Source organism: Sciurus vulgaris (assembly GCF_902686455.1).
Source record: "Sciurus vulgaris genome assembly, chromosome: 3".
Lineage (NCBI taxonomy): Eukaryota > Metazoa > Chordata > Mammalia > Rodentia > Sciuridae > Sciurus > Sciurus vulgaris.
The window spans coordinates 114,484,881-114,506,729 of NC_136463.1; the positions used below are offsets into that span (position 1 = coordinate 114,484,881).

General features: G+C 38.1%; 2 protein-coding genes across 4 annotated transcripts in view; both read right to left on the reverse strand.

Moving 5' to 3' along the window:
* LOC306656497 (CD302 antigen) overlaps positions 1-21,849 on the reverse strand; it is a 144,602-nt gene that overhangs the window by 44,063 nt on the left and 78,690 nt on the right. For both annotated transcript variants that reach the window (XM_079131751.1, XM_079131746.1), the window contains exons 30-34: positions 13,814-14,040; positions 12,611-12,779; positions 9,225-9,374; positions 2,564-2,686; positions 1,127-1,294 (exon numbers count right to left, since the gene is read on the reverse strand). In XM_079131751.1, the coding sequence (XP_078987877.1) occupies positions 1,127-1,294; positions 2,564-2,686; positions 9,225-9,374; positions 12,611-12,779; positions 13,814-14,040 (837 nt within the window). The remainder of the gene's footprint in view (positions 1-1,126; positions 1,295-2,563; positions 2,687-9,224; positions 9,375-12,610; positions 12,780-13,813; positions 14,041-21,849) is intronic.
* LOC306656511 (BTB/POZ domain-containing protein KCTD18-like) lies at positions 5,901-7,317 on the reverse strand (the record flags this gene model as incomplete). 2 transcript variants are annotated; one of them, XM_079131812.1, is made up of 2 exons in its annotated part: positions 5,901-6,751; positions 6,968-7,317. In XM_079131812.1, the coding sequence occupies 2 exons, from the start codon at positions 7,315-7,317 to the stop codon at positions 6,043-6,045; spliced, it is 1,059 nt and encodes a 352-aa protein (XP_078987938.1). In that variant the 3' UTR covers positions 5,901-6,042. The 2 variants fall into 2 exon arrangements, with proteins under 2 accessions (XP_078987938.1, XP_078987937.1); XM_079131811.1 differs by having other exon boundaries at positions 5,901-7,317.

The window sequence follows — 21,849 nt, forward strand, 5'->3', positions numbered from 1 at the left end:
ATCCTATCCCTATCCCATTCTAACTTCCCCTACCCTCCTATGCACACACTCTGCCAATATTCCAATTGCTTCTGACCCTTGCTTCTAAGTCTGTCTGGCCCCTGCTACTTTAAAGCTCTTCCTTGAGCTCTAGGAAGGCTCATTCAGTCTCAGGTGCTCTGCTGCCCTGGTTTTCTGCCTGCTGTGCCTTCCCCTGATCTCTGCTGGGCTGACATTTCAGATTTCAGCTTGTCTCTCCAGCTCTTCCCTGGTAAGCTAATCTAAAGCAGCCATTCACCTAGTCACACGGTTTATAACCATCGGATATTTTCCTCTCTTGCAAAGACTGACCTCCTTGTTTACGTATTTTCTTCCACTAGAATGTAAACTCTGTGAGAAGAGGTACCTGATCTGTCTGTTCCCAGGTGTGCACCAGCATGTAGAGTGAGTCATAACAAAGAGGAGACACTGAATAATTGCTGAATGAATGCATGCATAAAAAGATACCAAGTACTTACAATTGGAGTTTTATCTTTAATATTTATACTCCAAAATGGAAAGTTTTATGCTAGATCTTTTAAAATGTTATTATGAAAAATTTAGTTTTCTCCATAAATGAAGTTAAAATATTTTATAGTTATTTTATCTATTAATTCATGATGAAACTTAACTTCAAATTATGATTTCCTTCAGGTATCTTGAAGAGTTGTAAATATTAAATCTAGTTTTAGATTGTTTTAAAATTAATCATGAGTTTTATGGGAATGGGGAGAAAAGCAGCAAGCAAACTTCAGAAAGAGACCTTTAAGCTTTTATATATTCAACCTAAGGAATAAAATACATCTTAAGAATGTTTTCAAAGAAATTACCTCTCTAATACTTTGGCAGCTTCCGTTTTTCTGAGGAAATAATTAATGTTTAGATTATTTAATAGCTTCCTTTGGGATTCCCTAGATGTCTTATGCATTTACTGTTTATTGCAATCTATTTTTCAGGGAGAAAAGCTCTAAGATTTAATGAAGATCTTTGGATATACTTTATAAATACCTCAGGACCAAGTACAAAAACTTAGTGTATAATTGGACAATACATTTATTTTTTGATCTGTTCTGCTGAATGTTTTCTTAAGGACAGGTTACATACTTACCCAGAGGAACTTTGCAGACAACTCTTCCATAGCCACGTGAACATTCAACCTTTTCCCAAGTTTCATTGGAAGCTAACAAAATACTACATTTGCCATCACTACTCTTACTTTTATTTTCCCATCTGACGAATGTCACTTTGGATCCATCTACCCAATTCCAAGAATGATCTGAAGAATGATATTAAATACAACTATGTTATTGTTACTTAATTACTGGGTTGAAGACATGTGGCTTGAATAACTCATTTACTTAGAATGGTGTAGTCCTATGATAGCCACTACTTAAAAATGAAATCTATTAAAAACGAACAAAAAAATTTAAATAAGATATTTAGTTATACTTGTTGCTAGATTTCAAGAACTCAGTAGCCATCTGGCTGGTGAATACTCTTAGTGAAGAAATAGAATATTTTCATCTTTATAAAAAGTTCTATTGGATACTGATATAGAACATGATGTTTTGATTAATACGCAGGGTGTGTGCACATTTATCATGTGATAGTTTCTAGGGATATCTTCCCTTCTTTAGGAAAACTCATTGAAAAAAGTTATGCTTCTGGAGGAGGACAGGCCCTAGAGGGCTCAGGAATCACACCCCCTGACTCCATGTTTGTTTCCAGCCCAGGTAGCACCACCTTGTGGTGATCCTGTGAACACAGGATCATTACCATCATTTAGAAGGCCAAGTTTGATTCCATTCATGTTTTTGAGAACTATTTAATATTTTAAATTCACATTTAAATTATTTAACACTCAATTTTGCATAAAGTGTGAAACATATTTCTTATTCTACCAAATTTATATGCTTAACTTCTTTTTATCAATTCCAACTTCACTCAAACCCCAAATTATTTCTTATGGAAAAATTCTTCTACATATTCTTTTTAAATCAATTATCTTCAATTTTAGTAAGCTAGGTGGAAAAAAAATCAATATTAAGACTTTTTTGTTTTGTAGTTCTGGGGATAAGACAATTTTGACCCGTGGTAAAATATCCTATGAGGGAAAGGAATAATAAGATAATACATTTCTGAATAACAGAGTTATATATAAGCTGCAAAACTATGGGGTGATAGACACTAGGACTCCAAGGGAAGTAGTCATGGGTTCTTATGGAGATACAGGACACAACATTGCTATAGGAGAATAAAAATATGTCCTGAAGTTGATTCAAGGATCTTAGGAAATAAGCCTCTAGAACAATTCCAGCTGATTCAACCTGATATTCTATTTCATTAAAGTTTTCCATCATTATTAATAAGTTACTTACATATTCATTCAAAATTTAAAAGCTCCAGAACAACCAGCAGACCTAGCTTATTAATCAATGAGAAACACTATAGTAGCCACCATTTGAAATTCTTGAACAGGGCTGATTGGTATTTCGGGCAGGATAGAACCCTCTTGGCACACTGCACACACAAATGTGTCACTTACCGACAGACTGTTGGGATAATCCCAGCCAAACTCTCATGGTGATGTTATTATTTTCCCTTATCAATGTGCTCACAAATTTATTCTCATTTTCATCCTCTAGGGTGACAATAGTTGCAGAATGATCTGTTGAAGGAAAATAAATTGCTTTGTGAAAACTGGCAAGTGTTTTATTCTAAACTAGCCATCCGAATAAAATATCTGTGATGAACAAGATCACTGAAAAATTCCAGCTTTTCACAGAGACTGTTTAAAAAACTCATGTCAAAATTTAAAAAGTATTTTCAAAAATAATAGGAACATTTCTACACTGAAAATTTATATGTAGAAATTTCATGTAGCTTTGAAATATTTATCTGGCAATATTTTTAAATCTTAGGGCTGCCTAAGAAAAATATTTGTATTTGAACAGGAGTCATAATAACTGGGGTTTATGATGATAGAAATATGTGTCAACCTGCAGATTGTTTTTGGGGTGGGTACCAGGGATTGAACTCAGGTATACTCAACCACTGAGCCACATCCCCAGTCCTATTTTTGTATTTTATTTAGAGACACAGTCTCACTGAGTCCTTAGCACCTCACTAAATTGCTGGGGCTGGCTTTGAACTTGTGGTCCTCCTGCCTCAGCCTCCCGAGCCACTGGGATTACAGTTATGCACCACCATGCCCGGCAGATTTTTTGGCATTCTTTCCTCAACAAGCATTTGTACTCAGTTTTAAACACAAATAGGTTTGGGATACTGGGGAACATTATCCTTCCTTTAATAACATCACATATAAATGTTCCTTATCATGCTTATTATAAGTTCCTAAAAATAGCATGGAATTGAATGAATGAGTATTCTTGAAGTGTGATAGGTACCCAAAACCTTCAAAGAAGATTCTGGTTATCACCAGCATTGGGTAAGGAATAGAAATAAATAATAACTACTCTTGGAACTCAACCTCAAATGAAATCAAATAGTCCTCAACAGCAGCAAGCCTATCTGCACTTGAGCTGAAGTATTTCTTTTGTAATGGGTACTGTTTTAAGAGCAGACAAAGGAAAGGCTTCATCCCTTTATTGAACACTGAAATGTGCAGGTGTCTTATATGTTACCTTGTTTAATATTGTACAACCTGGTAGACCATGCTGAAAGGTATTATCACTATTTTACAGACAAGGAAACTGAGACTTCAGGAAATTAAATTGTTAAGGTTTATGCAGCTAGCTAGTTACAGAATTGGAAAGTCAATCTCAATCTTTTAATAATAAGAATAGTCTTGAGAGAGTTCTCTATTTGCAGGGCACTGTGCTACCTCTGCATACATGATCTCCCTCCATGCATTCCTAAGGCCCAAACTATACCACCCTTTGAAGTAAGTACTATTTTCATTCCCACTGTTCAGATGAGAAAAAAGAAACACTTGCATAACTTCCACTATGGAAGTGTGTGGGGGGTGGGATTTGAACCCAGTCATTTCAAAAGCTTAAATGCTTAATCCATACACTCCATTTACATTAAGTCTTTCTATTTTCTCCCTTAGGAGGAAGCAGTTTCTGACTTCCAAAGCATATATACAGCTTACAATAGTTCCCATCATGCACATATATGTGTAACACACAACAGTTCCCACACAAGTTTCCATTATGTAGTTAAGTAGTAACTCGGAGACTTTTTAATTAACCAAGTGTCTTTATAAGAGTTAGCAAATAAATTAGCTAAATATCATCTGCCTGGCTGAATTGCTACCCAAGGAAACAGATAATAATTTCTATCTTTGAAATATTCTAGGTGGTTGCCCTAGAAGTCATTTTACATTATAACTATAGTCTAAATTTATTATGGGAAGGAGCCAATCATTGCTGCTCTTTCTGAAATATCTAAAGATGAGGACAAAAGTCCTGTCACAGGGCTCTGAGGATGTGTGGCAATCCTATTCAGAATGATGGACAGCACATACTTTGATTTTGTTATCCTGGCCAGGCTAAGTGTACTTATTAATAACTAATGGATAATATTTATTTACTACTTAGTCAACTTTTTGAAAAAGTTACCCCTTTTATCTAAGCAAAGCTAGTTATATTAAAACTTTTATTTGTCATCATTTTTACTTAACAGTTTACTTAGTTGTTTTTTTTTTTTGTTGTTGTTGTTGTTTTGTTTTGTACTGAGGATTGAACCCAGGGTCACTTAACTACTGAGCCACATCTCCAGTCCTTTTTAAAAAATTTTCATTTTGAAACAGGGTCTCACTAAGTTACTTTAGGGTCTTGCTAAATTGCTGAGGCTGGCTTTGAACTTGTAATCCTCTGGCCTCAGTCTCCCAAGCCACTGGGATTATAGGTATGTGCCACCCACCCCTTTCTTTTTTTTTTCTTTTTTTTTTTTTTTATGGAAAAGTTTTTCTTTATTTTGTAAAAAATAATGTTTGGCTATGTTTACTTTTTCAAGGCAATGAAGAACAATACTAAGCATCTAAGTAAAAAGTATCCTGCTTTATGAGCTATTATTGTTGAAAACGCTGAAGGCGTACCACTCACTGAAAGTAGAATATGTGATTCAATTACAAAACAGAACATGTAAGAGTAAATGCACAACTGAATAGTCATGAAAAATAGAGATTAATCAAAATATCCTGTTTAAAAATATTAAATTCAAGTTATACAGAAATTTTATGCATAAAAAAATCATACTGTATAATCAGAATGACTCTAATGGTCACTTCTGAAGAACAAATATTAACTTTAGTTAAAAAGTTAAATTTTTAAACTTTTCTTTTTTCAAAGTAATTTCAAAACCGCACTATTCAAATTCAAATATTTTAACAATTCATTCCAAAGACACATTGTGTAGTTCTCATCACTGAAATCTTTCTGTAGTGTATATAAATAAATCTGCTAACGGAAAAGAGTAACAAAAGCCAATTTAGTAAAGAAAATGGCTCAAGTAAGTGAGAGCCAGAGTGTGATCTCAAATTATTGTCTTTTTCCCTCCCCATCATTTCTTTTTGTGATATCTTGAGGCTAAGAGCAATTGCGGGCGGCTTACCTTGATCTACTCTCCCTCTCTGACCTCTACAGGCTATGATACACTGCAGGCAAGTGCTGATCCCACCCTCTCCACTCACCGGACATGACCTGGGCTACAAGAAGTGGCATTACTAAAGTGCCTAGAGTCTACAATGTTTCAGCAACAAAAGAGACCTCTCTAATGATTACTGTGCTGTACTGTCGCCTTAATACCAATTAACCATATAAATAAAGTTAAAAAAAAAAATCAAACTACCCGTAGACAATCCTTTAAAAGTTGGGAAGATGAGAAGTAAATAGTCCTAACCATTCAAAGTCTCCGACTTCACACAATTCATTTTTCCCATAATAATCCTAAGCATAAACATAAGCTTTCCTTTCTATTGCATCAAGAAACAGTGTCACTTATTGGTATCAAAGGTGTTGAAAGCTCTGAGACAAACAGGAAGTGCCAGGTCTACCATTTTTATCCATCAGACTGGTCTTTGTCATTTTCAGTTCCCACATCCAAAGTGCTAGAAGCTTCTGGAGGAGGCGGCTTAGAGGGGCTGGCCTGCTTCGCTGCTGCTGTGGGGATGGGCAGGGAAGGCACTGCAGCACACAGTGGAGTCCTCTTCAGCTTTATCACTCCGTGTGGTGTAGACTTCTTGTCAGGGAGCAGCACCTTTGCTGGAGGCGGGTGTGGAGTTCCATTTTCAGCATTTCTGGCCCCACGCGAAGCCTGTGAGTGGCCAGATGCCCCAGTGCTCACAGGGTTCACAGAGCGCTGAGCTGCCTTTCCAAAGCTGCTACTCTGAGACTGGTTTGCTGGCATCTGAGAGGAGATCTGGATAGCATTGGCTGGAGACACCCTGACTGAAGTGGAGTTTTTCACTTTAATTTGGGTGCTTGTGGAAGGGCCCAAAAATCTGACTGGCTTAGGACCTGACTTACAATTCACACCTTCTTCTTCCTCTTCATTGAGCGTTATCAGTCGCCTCTTTCGAATTGGGGTCATATGCCGCAGACTTCCAAGTAAAGGCCGCTCTTCCAGAGTCCAACATTCTATCAGTTCATGAGGCACCCGCCAGTAGCTAACACCTTTCCCTTCCCAAGCACCAAAGGCATCCATCATTTTCTTCAACTCAGCTACTGAATAATAGCTCCAAATGTACTGAACATTATTTCCTGCCTCCCTTTTAAAAATGCTTTTACTATGAATTCTTCCTCCCAGCTGCTTATCAATAGCATCAGTTCCATCAGTTTTTGTGGCATATACACCAATAATTCTACTCTCACAGCTTGCACCAGATGTGTTAAGATAGTGGAGAACCCAAACTGTTGGCTTATTGCAAACCAAGCCATATGAATCACAGAAGTCTGTTAAAGCCTTTTTAAGTTCTATATTTGACCTTAAAGAATATGTCTCCATTTCATTGGCCAAGTGGTCAGACAGGCTGTATGGGTAAGGTATGCCAAAGTAATCAGCCTCTTCCTGTAGGGCAATACGAGTGTGCTCATCTGTGGGAATCTGAACTTCTCCATGAAGATAATCCAAAAGGTATTTAAATAGATGTCCATCATGGTCAATAACACAAGCTCCTGATTCATCTGTTTTTAAAGGAAAACGACCACTGAACATAGATGCCAGCATAGAGTCTTTAAAACGGCACAAAGACTCACGCCGGGCTGTGTAAATACAGCCACCCACATTCAGTCGAAGAATATCGAGCACCTCTTCTTCTGTCTTGTGGCCTGCCATTGCTCCCTTGGATACTTAAAATTTTGCCTCACACTTTCAAACTTCAAAATAGTAGCAGTCCAGGACCTCCTGAAGCAGCGGTGCATCTGAAGACCTGATGGCTACAGGAAGGCAGCAGCACCCTGAATCCGGGGGCTAAGAGCTCTTCCCCCACTCCCAGGTGGTCTCTCCTAAGGCACAGGACCTCCATTATTTCAAAGCTAGACCTGTGGCGGCATTCCCTAGATGCACCGATTTAGGCCTCCTCCTGTGTGAGAAATGCCTGGCCCAAAGGGGCTGTGTCCCGGATATGCGGTTCTGAGATCACCTGCATCAAAAGCACAGGGACGCTGGCTGAAAATGCAGACTCCCAGGCCACAGCAGAATCTGGTTGTCAGAGAAGGGCTCGGGATCCGCCCTGGGACCATACTTTTAGAAACATTGCTCAAAGGGCTCACACTCTTCCTCGGAGAGGGACGAAATGGGAGGGTTGGAGAACCGGAAAGCCCCGCGGGGGTCTCCAAAGGCCTGTGGACCCCGAATTGGTCAGAAGCCCAAGCCTGCAGCCCGGGGCGCCGGTGTCATCAGCATGGCCCAGGCCTTCCTCGGGGCGCCCCGCCGCCTCCCGGGCCCGCGGCCCACCCGATGCCCGGCTCCTCCACACGGGCGGGGCGCGGCGGCGGCCTCCCGACTGACCTGCGACCGGCCGGGCCCTCGGCGCGGCCGCCGGACGCCGCCGGGCCCGACACGGAAGTCCCCTTTCTAAATTTTATTTTGGAGACAGAGTCCTGATAAGTTGCTGAGACTTGCCTCAAGCTTGTAATCCTCCTGCCTCTGCCTCCCATGTCAACGGGATTACAGATGTGCACCTGGCTCACCTAGCATTTTTTATTTACTTCTCACTTTTATTTTCTGTGTACTTATTTTTACATTGATAATTTAAAGAACTTTTTTTTCTGGCTGCCTTTATTCAGTTTTTTTTTTTTTTTTTTTGCCATTAAAATATACATTAAGGGGGAGGGGTGGGGTGGGTGGGGATGGGAAGGATGGTAGATTGAGACAGACATTATTACCCTATATACATGTATGAAAAAATTTTTTAAAAAGTTTATCACTGTAAAAAATAAATAAATAAAATGCTAAAAAAATATACATTAAGAAATGATGTGATAACTGGAGCTCTAGCTCTTGGTTGTGTGAGATAAGAACAATATCTGAGGGGTGAAGGGAGTTAGGGTCCCTAAAGAAGGTGGAACAAAACCACTATTCTAGCCCTGGACTGACTCTGGACTTCTACAAACAAGAGAACTAAACTCCCAGCTAGTTCAATCCACTATTAATCTGGATCTCAACTGCAGCCAAATATAGATGTTGATTCCCAGTCTTCTATAACAAGAACATCATTTGAAATACACACTGCATTGCAGTCCAATAATGAGACCAAACTGATTTCCCATATATTACCAAAAAGTTGTAAGTTTGAGGTCTCTATTTGAGGTCTTTCATTAAAGATGGGAGTCACATTTTAAGAAGACATTTGCATTCTGTATATAACATATACATAAAGATAAATGCTAATGTTATAAAATTTGTAGAATGTTTATATAATACCAACCAAAAGATTTGTCTAGAGAATATATTCTTATCTGCATGTGAAAATATGTTACGGAAGAGGAAATTCCTGGTTACCATGAAATCTTACACTGATAATTTTTAAAGACTTTCAAAATTGCACTGAGCTTTTTACATCATAAAATACTTGACCATGTCTCTATCCACTGAGCAAATAGTTTATAATGCCATTATAAAATGGTGGATACTTTAAAAATATTGTCCAAAATATAATCATTATTTCAAATTATTTCCTTAAGAAAGATTTCTAAGAATTAAATTATTGAATCAAATAAAATCAATGAAGTTTAACTCACCAAGTTCTGAACACAATTTTTTGGCTTCTGAGAAACTGTGCAAAGCCTGGTCAGCCATGTAACAGTGATCCCTATACTGGATCCACTGTGACCCATTCTCTTTTGCTGTTGGACATCTTGAGGAGTATGGATGAGGGGACAGTTCTTTTGCTGTAAAAATGTTAGACATAGCAGGAATAAAGCAAAGATGAAAGACTGCCTTTCCAAACCTAATTAAATGCCCCTATTTAAAACTGTTGCTTTTGTGAGTAAGAAGCATCTATCTCAATAGGCACACAGCATGATCTATGAGTACACATTCTCCTTAGCTTTTTGTAATACCATTTTTAAAACCTGGACAATAGAGGAGGAAAACACTTAGTTTGTAAGATGATTTTAGACTAAAGTAAAAATAACTAGAAAGGCAAACTGTAAAAAGAAACAAATACAGGTGGGGTAAGCCTGAAACTACCCTGAAGTAATAATTAAAAATTCTTCCTTTCTTTGAATTCCTTTTAATTATGATAATATAAGCCTACATTTACCTAAACTTATAAAAAAAAAACTGTTTTTAGAAGTCATACTCACAAGTAAAAACTTGGTAATTTGGTTTACAAATATATCAGCACAGTAAAATCTAAGTCAAAAGAGTAGGTATGTCTTCTTAGTTCTTAAAATTCCCTTCAATTCCACTTAAAGTATGTGATTTTTAAGTTATGCTAAGTAATACATGAAACCTATACAATGAAGCTGGGCTGTTATTACCTGTTATTAATTCCAACAGAGAAGCATACAAGAACTAAAAAGTAAATTGCCAACATCCCATTGGCTCACCAATTACAGATTATCTGAGTCAAGTATGTACCTGGTTCTAGTCAGTAATCTGACAATTCCTCATTAATGTTGCTGGTGCAAGGAGATAATACTAGTATGTTCTTTCTTCTACCACCTTGTGAAAATAATTGGTTTTCCAAAGGAACGTTATGGATTAATCCATTGTCACACTGGATTAGCTGTGTATTGTTTCATTTGATCCAAATCATGTGGAACCACTGGATACCATGGGATCACTAAGACTGATGGACTTTTCTAAATCTTTTAAAAAATTCATCTCATACTGAGAACGAATAGAGATACCTTATTTTCAAAGTCTGTCTGTTTCTAGTATTGTTTGAAACTGGGCTGCCTTGAGTTGCATACATTGTTTTCGTTTCTTGTTCTTCATGAAGTTTTGCTTCCAATTCTTGACTTTTTTCTTTCTTTCTTTCTTTTTTTTTTTTTTTAACAGGGGCCTATATTGTGTTAGGTTTGTTATGTTCTTTATGTTCTTTTTGTGGTTGTTTGATGCTGGGGATCTAACCTAGAGCCTTGTGATTGTTAGGCAAGTACTCTACCACCTAGCTATGTCCTCAGCTCCTCCGATAGTTCTGTTCAAGAAGATCCAAGTTTTTTTTTTTTTGATTGTGGTAAAATATAGACAACATATAATTTACCATCTTAATTGTTTTTATTCTTATATATACTTTTGGTACTGGCAAAGGAACCCAGGGGTGCTTAACCACTGAGCTACATCCCCAGTTCTTTTTTGTATTTTAAAGAGACAGGTTCTCACGCAGTTGCTTAGTGCCTTGCTAAGTTGCTGAGTCTGGCTTTGACCTGTGATCTTCCTTCCTCAGTCTCCCAAGCTACTGGGATTACAGGCATGTGCCATCATGCCTGGTCCATCTTAACCTTTTTTTTTTTGAGGTACTGGGTATCGAACCCAGGGCCTCGTGCTTGCAAGGCAAGCACTCTACTGACTGAGCTATCTCCCCAGCCTTTAACCATTTTTAAATGTGCAGTTCAGAAGTATTATGTACATTCACATTTCCTGGCAACCATCAACTCTACCCATATCTAGAAGTTTTTCATCTTGCAAAACTGAAACTGTACCCATAAACAATAATTCCCCAGTCTCCATCCTCTCTATATCCTGATAATCTCCATGTTACTTTCTGTGAAATTGAGAACCCTAGGTAGCTCATATAAGTAGAATAATATAATATTTGTTATTTTATGACCAGCTGATTTCACTTAGTATACTGTTTTCAAGGTTAAGTTATAATGTAGCATGTGTAAAGAATTTTTAAGGCTGAATAATATTCCTGTGTGTTATGTGTGTGTGCATCACACTTTGCTTATTCATTGATGAATGGATACACTGAGGGACAGCTGGGTGGCTGCCATCTTTTGGTTAGTTTATGAATTATGTTGCTATCAACATGGTTGTAGAGATACCTATCAGAGTCCCTGTTATTAGTTCCACTGAGTGCATATCCAGAAGTGGAATTGCTGGATCATAAGGTAATCTTTAAGTTTTGAGGAACTGCCATACCATTATCTACAGTGGCTATACCATTCAATATTCCTACTGACAATGCATAAAGTTCCCATTTTTTCCACATCTTCACTACCATGTTATTTTCTGGTTTTTTAAAATTCAGTCTTTAAAGTTGGCTCTTGTATGAGTTTCCAAGGTCTGCTATACTAAATTGCCATAAGCAATTTAGCTTGTGGTTTGACACAACAGAGGTTTATTCACTTATGGTTATGGAGGCTAGAAGTCTGAAATGGAGAAGGTGTTTGAGGTGTTCTTTGCGGAGGTTCTCTGAGAGAATCTGTTTCATGCCTCTGCTGTCTTCTGGTGGATGCTGGCAATCCTTGGCTTGCAGCTCTGTCACTGTCATCACTGCCTCTATCCTCCTGTGGCCTTCTTCCCCGGGTGTCTGTGTTTCCTTATTAGGACAACAGTCAGTGGATTTAGGGCCCACTGTAATCCAGTATGACCTCATTCCAATATGCTACATTTACAAGGACTATTTCTTGAGGGTCACATTCTGAAGTCCTGAGTGGACAGGAATTTGGCGGGGGTTACTATTCAACCCAGAATAGCACAGAACTCTCGTTTGATCATGCTATCATTCTCCTTCATCCTATAAAGTCTACTTCTCTGAGACTAATTTTTCTTCATTTCTCTATGCTTTATCATGTTTCTCAGGTATTCCAATTGTTTTTCTAAAAAATTCCTTTTTTCTGTGTCTAACAAATGAGAAGTCAGTTCTTGATTATACTTTAAAGAAGCATCTCAACCTTTCAAGGAGCATCTCAGCCTTTGAAAAACACTGCTATATGAAACTAGAATTCACAGATTCTAGAGTAAAATTTATTTAGTGATAGAATGAAAGTCTTTGGGAACAAATTCCCTGGGAGGACATATAATATTTGTTTTTATTCACAAAGTATCAAAACTATTTTTATAGAATTTGTGGATAAGCCTTATTTAAAATCTATGAATATTTTCATTGAGTAATTATGTGCATAAATTACGTCATATTTTAGTTAAACAGCTATTTAAAATCAAATCTTACCTTTTGTAGGTTTATAGCAAATGGCACCATCCTTAACAGAGTTGCATTTTTCATGTTTCCAAATTCCTTTTGGATCCAAGACCAAACAATTTCCAGGAGATTTTTGGTCTTCCCATGGGATGTAGTCAAGTACACTGCCATCAGACCATTCAAAACTTGATTCATTTCCCTATTTTAAGAATAATGGAGACAATCTAAGCTCAGATGCATGCCTTAAAAAATGACATAAAGAACAATTTACTTACTTAAAGAAGTATTAGAATGGAATGCAAATTATTTGCTCACAAATATCACTGTTCTGGATATATGTTATAGGTCTAGATGTATTAGATCTGCATAATCAGAAATTTACTTTTGATGCAGTGATTTGGAACTTTTGCTCTGGCACAATTTAAGAAAGAGTTACATTTATGGATTTATTTTTTTAAAGGATGAGTTCTACATAACATTTGAAATTAAATGACATGCAAGTGTCTTCCACTTATCATAATTACATATTTATAATCCCAATCTTCATATTGCTCTGGATATCGTTTTCTGTGTTTTGTGGTTTGTGTGTCTGGCTACAATTTCCACATTACAGAGGCCATCAAGTAGCAGGTCTGGAAAAGGAAACTATTTCCCAAGAAAATCAAAATGGGAAGACTACATTAATTAATAGGATTAAAATAGTGGAACTAATATTCCAGCAGAATATTAATCTTAAGCAGTGCTAATTTCTAGTAGAAAAGTGGGAAAAAAGTGTACATATAAGTCCTACTGTGTTAAAAAATTTACCTGGCAATTTACATAAATTCTTATATTAAAATTTCAATGAAATATTATTACCCTGATTTTACATATGAGGAAATTGGGTTACATTGATTAAATAAGATGCTTATGATCAGCTAGCACAGAAATGGAAGACCAGTTAGTAGTACTGAAATTCAGATTTTTCTGCTTCTATTGCCTTTTCACCGGCTTTGCAATTGGCCAGCCCCATAGTGGCTATAAAAAGTGCTATTGAGAAATGGATTCCTTGGGTACTTGGGATGGCCTGGCCATTTACCCCAGTGCATTTTACAAATACAATTTTTCACTTGTTCCATGATGGAGTTCTAGGACTGAATCTGATACTATGCTTTGAGTTAATATTTATGTACAAGTTTCTAATCTTTGAAGTAACAGATTTAGAAAATTTTTGAAAAACAAAGCAAGACTTACATCATGACTTGAGAGCCCAACCCACAGTGGAAATCCATCACGTTTTGCAATATCTTCCAGAAAGACCTGGCCATTTTCATTATGAACACTTGCCAAATGACCTCCACTTTGAGAACATGTGTTTAATGCTTCATACCATGTTAGCTTTCTCTGAATAATATTATAAATACCATCTTCGTATTGAATAAATTGTGGCAGTGTAGTATTATGTTCTTCCTTGTAGTCAACTATAACATTTAAAATAAATGTTAGTAATTAATTTTTTTTTTTTTTTTGGGTACTGGGGATTGAACTCAGGGACACTCAACCACTGAGACACATCTCCAGTCCTATATTGTGTTTTGTTTAGAGACAGGGTCTCACTAAGTTGCTTAGCACCTCACTTTTGCTGAGGCTGGCTTTAAGATCCTCCTGCCTCACCTCCCGAGTCACTGGGGTTACAGGTGTGTGCCCTGCACCCAGCAGTAATTAAATTTAAATTATTCCCAATACATATTTTGGATAAAACGACATGCAATCATTTACAAATTAAATAAAACTGATTTCATTATACATAAGGGTAGTTGAAGCCTACTTTATTTTTCTTATTTGTCACCGAACACATAATAGGCTCTTATATTGTCTGGTTGATTTTTTTAAAAGGTATAAATATTGCCTTTATATAAGAAGCTCACATAATATCTGGAGACAGAAAGCAGCAATACCTGAAATTATGACAAAACTGCTAACCACTAGGATATGTGAGACTGACTATGAAAGAGAGATTTATCTGCATTCAAGCCTGCTTGGAAAACCAGGTCTGGAGGATCAGGGGAAATTCAGACTAAAGAGAAATAAGTTATCCAAAAAGTAAGGAAGAGCTGAAAACAAGCAATAGACAACAAACCCCCATAACAATGAGGCTATTTCAAAGGGACCCTGCAGCTAAGGGAAAGAGCTCACTGGTCAAAACTGGAACAACTTGAACAAAGCAGTAAGTGATGCAATATATGTTGGATAATAATCCAAAGTATAAAACAAATAACCATGAGTACACCCTAGGACTAGAGGGTCAGGCAAAAGTAAGAATAAAAAGTACGGCAACCAGGAAGTAATAAAACACTAAAAACAAATAAAATACTTGGGAATCAATCTACCAAAAGAGGTGAATGAGAACCTCTACAATGAGAACTAAAAAACACTAGTGAAAGAAATTAAATAAAACCTTAGAAGATGGAAAGATCTCCCATGTTCTTGGATAGGCAGAATTAATATTGTCAAAATGGCCACACTACCAAAAGTGCTATACAGATTCAATGCAATTCCAATTAAAATCCCAATGATGTACCTCACAGAAATAGAGCCAGCAATCATGAAATTCATCTGGAAGAATAAGAAACCCAGAATAGCTAAAGAAATCCTTAGCTGGAAGAGAACCAGAACTTTGACTATACTACAAAGCAATAGTAACAAAAATGGCATGGTATTGGTACCAAAATAGACAGGTAGATCAATGGTACAGAATAGAAGACACGGACACAAACCCAAATAAATACAATTTTCTCATACTAGACAAAGGTGCCAAAAATACGCAATGGAGAAAAGATAGCCTCTTCAACAAATGGTGCTGGGAAAACTGGAAATCCATAGGCAGCAGAATGAAACTCAACCCCTATCTCTCACCCTGCACAAAACTCAACTCAAAATGGATCAAGGACCTTGGAATCAGACCAGAGACCCTGCGTCTTATAGAAGAAAAAGTAGGTCCAAATCTTCAACATGTCAGCTTAGGATCAGACTTCCTTAACAGGACTCCCATAGCACAGGAAATAAAAGCAAGAATCAATAACTGGGATAGATTCAAACTAAAAAGCTTTCTCTCAGCAAAGGAAACTATCAGCAATGTGAAGAGAGAGCATACAGAGTGGGAGAAAATCTTTGCCACTCATACTTCAGATAGAGCACTAGTTTCCAGAATCTATAAAGAACTCAAAAAACTCTACACCAAGAATACAAATAACCCAATCAACAAATAGGCTAAGGAAATGAACAGACACTTCACAGAAGATGTACAAGCAATCAACAGATATATGAAAAAATGTTCAACATCTCTAGTAATAAGAGAAATGCAAATCAAAACTACCCTAAGATTCCATCTCACCCCAATTAGAATGGTGATTATAAGAATACAAGCAATAATAGGTGTTGGCAATTATATGGGGAAAAAGGTACACTCATACATTGCTGGTGGGGTTGCAAATTAGTGCACCACTCTGGAAAGCAGTATGGAGATTCCTTAGAAAATTTGGAATGGAACCACCATTTGACAGCTATTCCACTCCTTGGCCTATACCCAAAGGACTTAAAATCAGCATACTACAGAGATGCAGCCACATCACTGTTCAGAGCTGCTCAATTCACAATAGCCAGATTGTGGAACCAACCTAGATGTCCTTCAACTGATGAATGGATTAAGAAACTGTGGTATATATATACAATGGAATATTACTCCACCATGAAGAATGATAAAATTATGGCATTTATAGGCAAATGGTTGAAATTGGAGACTATCATGCTAAGTGAGATAAGCCAATCTCAAAAAACTAAAGGACGAATGATCTCGCTGATAAGCGGATGATGACACTTAATGGAGGGTGGGAGGGGTTAGTGTTAGGGTTAGGGTTATGTTTAGGGTTAGGGATAAGGAGGGTGGTAAGAATGGAGGAAGGAAGGACTGTATAGAGGGAAAAGAGGGGTGGGAGGGAAGGGAAAAAAATAACAGAATGAATCAAACAACATTGCCCTATGTAAATTTATGATTACACAAATGGTATGCCTTGACTCTATGTACAAATAGAGAAACAACAGTATCCCATTTGTTTACAATAATAAAAAAAATTAAAAATAAAAATATTACAAAAAAAAAAACTTGGAATGGAACCACCATTTGACCCAGCTATCCTACTCCTTGGCCTATACCCAAAGGACTTAAAATCAGCATACTACAGAGATGCAGCCACATCAATGTTCATAGCTGCTCAATTCATAATAGCCAGATTGTGGAACCAACCCAGATGTCCTTCAATTGATGAATGGATAAAGAAACTGTGATATATATATATACACACACACACACACACACACACACACACACACACACACTGGAATATTACTCAGCTGTAAAGAATAATAAAATTATGGTATTTGCAGGCAAATGGATGAAATTGGAGAATATCATGCTAAGTGAGATAAGCCAATCTCAAAAATCCAAAGGATGAATGACCTCCCTGATTAGTAGATGATGACACACAATGGGGGGTGGGAAGGAGGTAAGAATGGAGGAAAGAGGAACTGTGTAGAGAGAAAAGAAGGGTGGGAGGGGAGGGGAGGAAGGAAAATAATAACAGAATGAATCAAACACCATTACCCTATGTAAATGTATGATTACACAAATGGTATGCCTCTACTTCATGTATAAACGAGAAACAAGATGTATGTCATTTGTTTACAATAAAAATAAATTAAAAAACAAATAAACAACAGAAATAAATAAGGTAAAAATAAATGTAAATATATAATATATATAACATAAAATAAAATATAAAATATAAATTAATAAATAATGTACAAATAAATGACCAAATTTTAAATGGAAGAAGACAGACAGATCTTTTATGCAGAATTACAAGTAATTAATATAGATACTCCTCCCTCAGGAAGGTAGAGGATAAGGGTCGATCCTGTAAGTGGGGACTGCGTGCAGTAGCTCCTTTACAAAGAGTGCAGCGTGGAGAGGGGGAAAGAGTTCTGTACCGTAGAGAAACCTCATAAACACTGCCTTGGGCCGAGCCATCAAAGTTCAATCTAGGGGGATTCAAGATGGCGGACTAGAGGGTGGCTGCGTTTCGTGTTGCTCCAGGACTCAGGACTCAAGAAGAGGAGATATAGAGAGCCTTGGGACCAACTCAAAGCAGCCAGGCGAGAGTGTCCCACTGGGCAGGCGTCCCGGACGGGGCAGGCGTCCCGGACGGGGAGGTAGCCCCGAAAGCAGGGATCTTTGCAAAGTAGAGCTGCGGGCGAGACGCCCCTCCCCCGGCCGGAGCAGTGATCGCAGACAGCTGGGAGCATTGGAGAGGTGGCTGTTCACCACAGCGCTTGGACTCGGCGCAACCACCCGGGCTCTGGGAGGCTGCCTAAAGGAGAAGGTGCTTGGTGAGCTGTTTGGACTGAAAGTGACCACCCCTGAACACAGGGGGCTGCCCAGAGGAGAAGGAGAAATACGGGCTCGGCACGTCGCTTGGAATTGGAGCAGCTGCGCCAGGGCTCTGGGCGGCTATCTGGTGGAACAGCGTGGTGAGTGGTTTGGTCCCAGAGCATCCGCTCCTGAACACAGGGAGGTTGTCTGGAGAAGGAGGAGGAGCGCGGCGGGGTGCTTGGGCTCGAAGTGACTGCACCAGGGCTACGGGAGGCAGTCGGGACAAGAAGGTGCACAGTGAGTTCTTGGGACTCGTGACGCACCAGATCTCTGGGTGACTGCCTGGTGGAGAAAGAGGTGCATGGTGGGTCACTTCGTCTTAGAGCGACCGCACGGAACAACAGGTGGCTGCCGGAGGAAAAGGCGTGTGGCGGGTCACTGGGACTCGGAGCGATTGTAAGGGGCTCCAGGTGGCTGCTCAGAGGAGGAGCCGCATAGCCAGGCAAAAAGTGCAGAGCAGGGTCCTAGACGGCTTCTTGGTGGAAGGGCCCCACAGAAAAACTGAGGGGCGGAGCGAAGGCTCCAGGACTGCAGGCAGCTTCTCTGAGGAGAGGCAGCCTAAGGAGATTCGTTTGCGAAGGGTGAGGCTTCCAGGCCCAGGAGGTAGGTCCGGGTCCCTGGGAACATTGCAGAAGAAGGCTGCCCAGCCCAGGCGGTAGTTGTGAATTGAACGGAACCTCTGGGAGGAAAACCGACCAGCGAGACCTCCCCACCGGGTGACTCCTCCCTGTTGGGTGAGGTTCTCCCAAAAGGACTGTAAAATCAGAGACACAGGCCCAAACTGGTCTTGCATCAGCCCACATCCTACTTCCCTTCTGGATGACCATTCATCAGCAAGTGAAGGTACCTCTGCCCACTAGCAGGGAATATACCCCACCGGAAGGCCACCACCCCTAGGGAGTCAGCTCCCTTGTGGAGAACTGCATTATCAACTTCCTCCAAGATTTCAGGCTACTGAAGACTAAGAGGGGATATAATAGAAATCTTCAGGGATATTATAAGACAATAGAGGAAATCTGCAATATCACAGCAGTCAACTGATACCTGAACAATATGAGAAAACAAGGAAAGAAAATGCTGCAAACAAATCTAGATGTTACATCAATGAAACCCAACGACAGCATGGCAGAAGAAATGACAGAAAGGGAGTTCAGAATGTACATAATTAAAATGCTCAGGGAAGCAAATGACGAGATGCAAGAGCAAATGCAGACACTGAATGATCGCACCAATCGACAGTTAAAAGAGCAAATACAGGAAGCAAAAGATCACTTCAATAAAGAGTTAGAGATATTGAAAAAAAAAAAACAAACAGAAATCCTTGAAATGAAGGAAACAATAAACCAAATTAAGAACTCCATAGAAAGCATAACCAATAGAATAGAACACCTGGAAGACAGAACATCAGACATTGAAGATAAAATATTTAACCTTGAAAACAAAGTTGAACAAACAGAGAAGATGGTAAGAAATCATGAACAGAATCTCCAAGAACTATGGGATATCATGAAGAGGCCAAATTTAAGAATTATTGGAATTGAGGAAGGCTTAGAGAAACAGACCAAAGGAATGAACAATCTATTCAATGAAATACTATCAGAAAATTTCCCAAATCTGAAGAATGAAATGGAAGATCAAGTACAAGAGGCTTATAGGACTCCAAATATACAAAATTACAACAGACCCACACCAAGGCACATTATAATGAAAATGCCCAACATACAAAATAAAGACAGAATTTTAAAGGCCGCAAGAGAGAGGAATCAAATTACATTCAGGGGGAAACCAATACGGATATCAGCAGATTTTTCAATTCAGACCCTAAAAGCTAGAAGGGCCTGGAACAACATTTTTCAAGCCCTGAAAGAAAATGGATGCCAACCAAGAATCTTATACCCAGCAAAACTTACCTTCAAATTTGATGATGAAATAAAATCCTTCCATGATAAACAAAAGCTAAAAGAATTTACAAAAAGAAAGCTGGCATTACAGAACATTCTCAGCAAAATATTCCACGAGGAAGAGATGAAAAACAAAGAAACAAATCAGCAATGGGAGGAACTATCCTAAAGGAATTGTCAAATAAAGGAAGAACCAAGTCGTCTCAAAATGAATGAATAAATAAATAAATAAATAAATAAAATGAACCAAATGACCGGGAATACTAATCATATCTCAATAATAACCCTGAATATTAATGGCCTGAACTCATCAATCAAAAGACATAGACTGGCAGATTGGATCAAAAAGAAAGATCCAACAATATGTTGCCTGCAAGAGACTCACCTCGTAGAAAGAGATACCCACAGACTAAAGGTGAAAGGATGGGGGAAAACATATCATGCACATGGACTCAGCAAAAAAGCTGGGGTATCCATCCTCATTTCAGATAATGTGGACTTCAAGTCAAAACTAGTCAAAAGGGATAAAGAAGGACATTACATACTGCTTAAGGGAACCATAAATCAGCAAGACATAACAATCATAAACATCTATGCCCCAAACAGTGGCTCATCCATGTATGTCAAACAAATCCTTCTCAATTTCAGAAACCAAATAGACCATAACACAATAATACTAGGTGATTTTAACACGCCTCTCTCACCACTGGACAGATCTTCCAAACAAAAATTGAACAAAGAAACCATAGATCTCAATAACACAATCAATAATTTAGACTTAACGGACATTTATAGAATATACCATCCAACCAAGAGCGAATACACTTTCTTCTCAGCAGCACATGGATCCTTCTCTAAAATAGACCATATATTATGCCACAAAGCTAATGTAAGCAAATACAAGAAGATAGAGACACTACCTTGTATTCTATCAGATCATAATGGATTGAAGTTAAAAATAAATGAAAGAGTAAAAAACAGAAGCTACTCCAACATCTGGAGATTAAACAATATGCTATTACATGATGAATGGATAACAGAAGATATTAGGAAGGAAATTAAAAAATTCTTAGAGGTAAATGAGAACAAAGAAACATCATATCAAAATCTTTGGGACACTATGAAAGCAGTACTTAGAGGAAAATTTATTTCATGGAGCGCATTCAATAAAAGAAGTAAAAATCAACAAATAAACAACCTAACACTTCAGCTCAAAGCCCTAGAAAAAGAAGAACAGACCAACACCAAAAGTAGTAGAAGACAGGAAATAGTTAAACTCAGAGCTGAAATCAACGAAATTGAAACAAAAGAAACTATACAAAAAATTGACAAAATAAATAGTTGGTTCTTTGAAAAAATAAACAAAATTGATAAACCCTTAGCCACTCTAACAAAGAGAAGACGAGAGAAAACCCAAATCACCAAAATTCGAAATGAACAAGGAAATATCACAACAGACACGATTGAAATACAAAACATAATTAGAAGCTATTTTGAAAATCTATATTCTAACCAAATAGAAAATTTCGAAGACATCAACAGGTTTCTAGAGACATATGAATTGCCTAAATTGAACGAGGAGGACATACACAATTTAAATAGAACAATTTCAAGTAATGAAGTAGAAGAGGTCATCAAAAGCCTACCAACAAAGAAAAGTCCAGGACCAGATGGGTTCTCAGCCGAGTTCTACAAAATCTTTAAAGAAGAGCTCATTCCAATATTTCTCAAAGTATTCCATGAAATAGAAGAGGAGGGTACCCTCCCAAACTCATTCTATGAAACCAATATTACCCTGATACCCAAGCCAGACAGAGATAAATCGAGGAAAGAAAATTTCAGACCGATATCATTAATGAACATTGACGCAAAAATTCTCAATAAAATTTTAGCAAATCGCA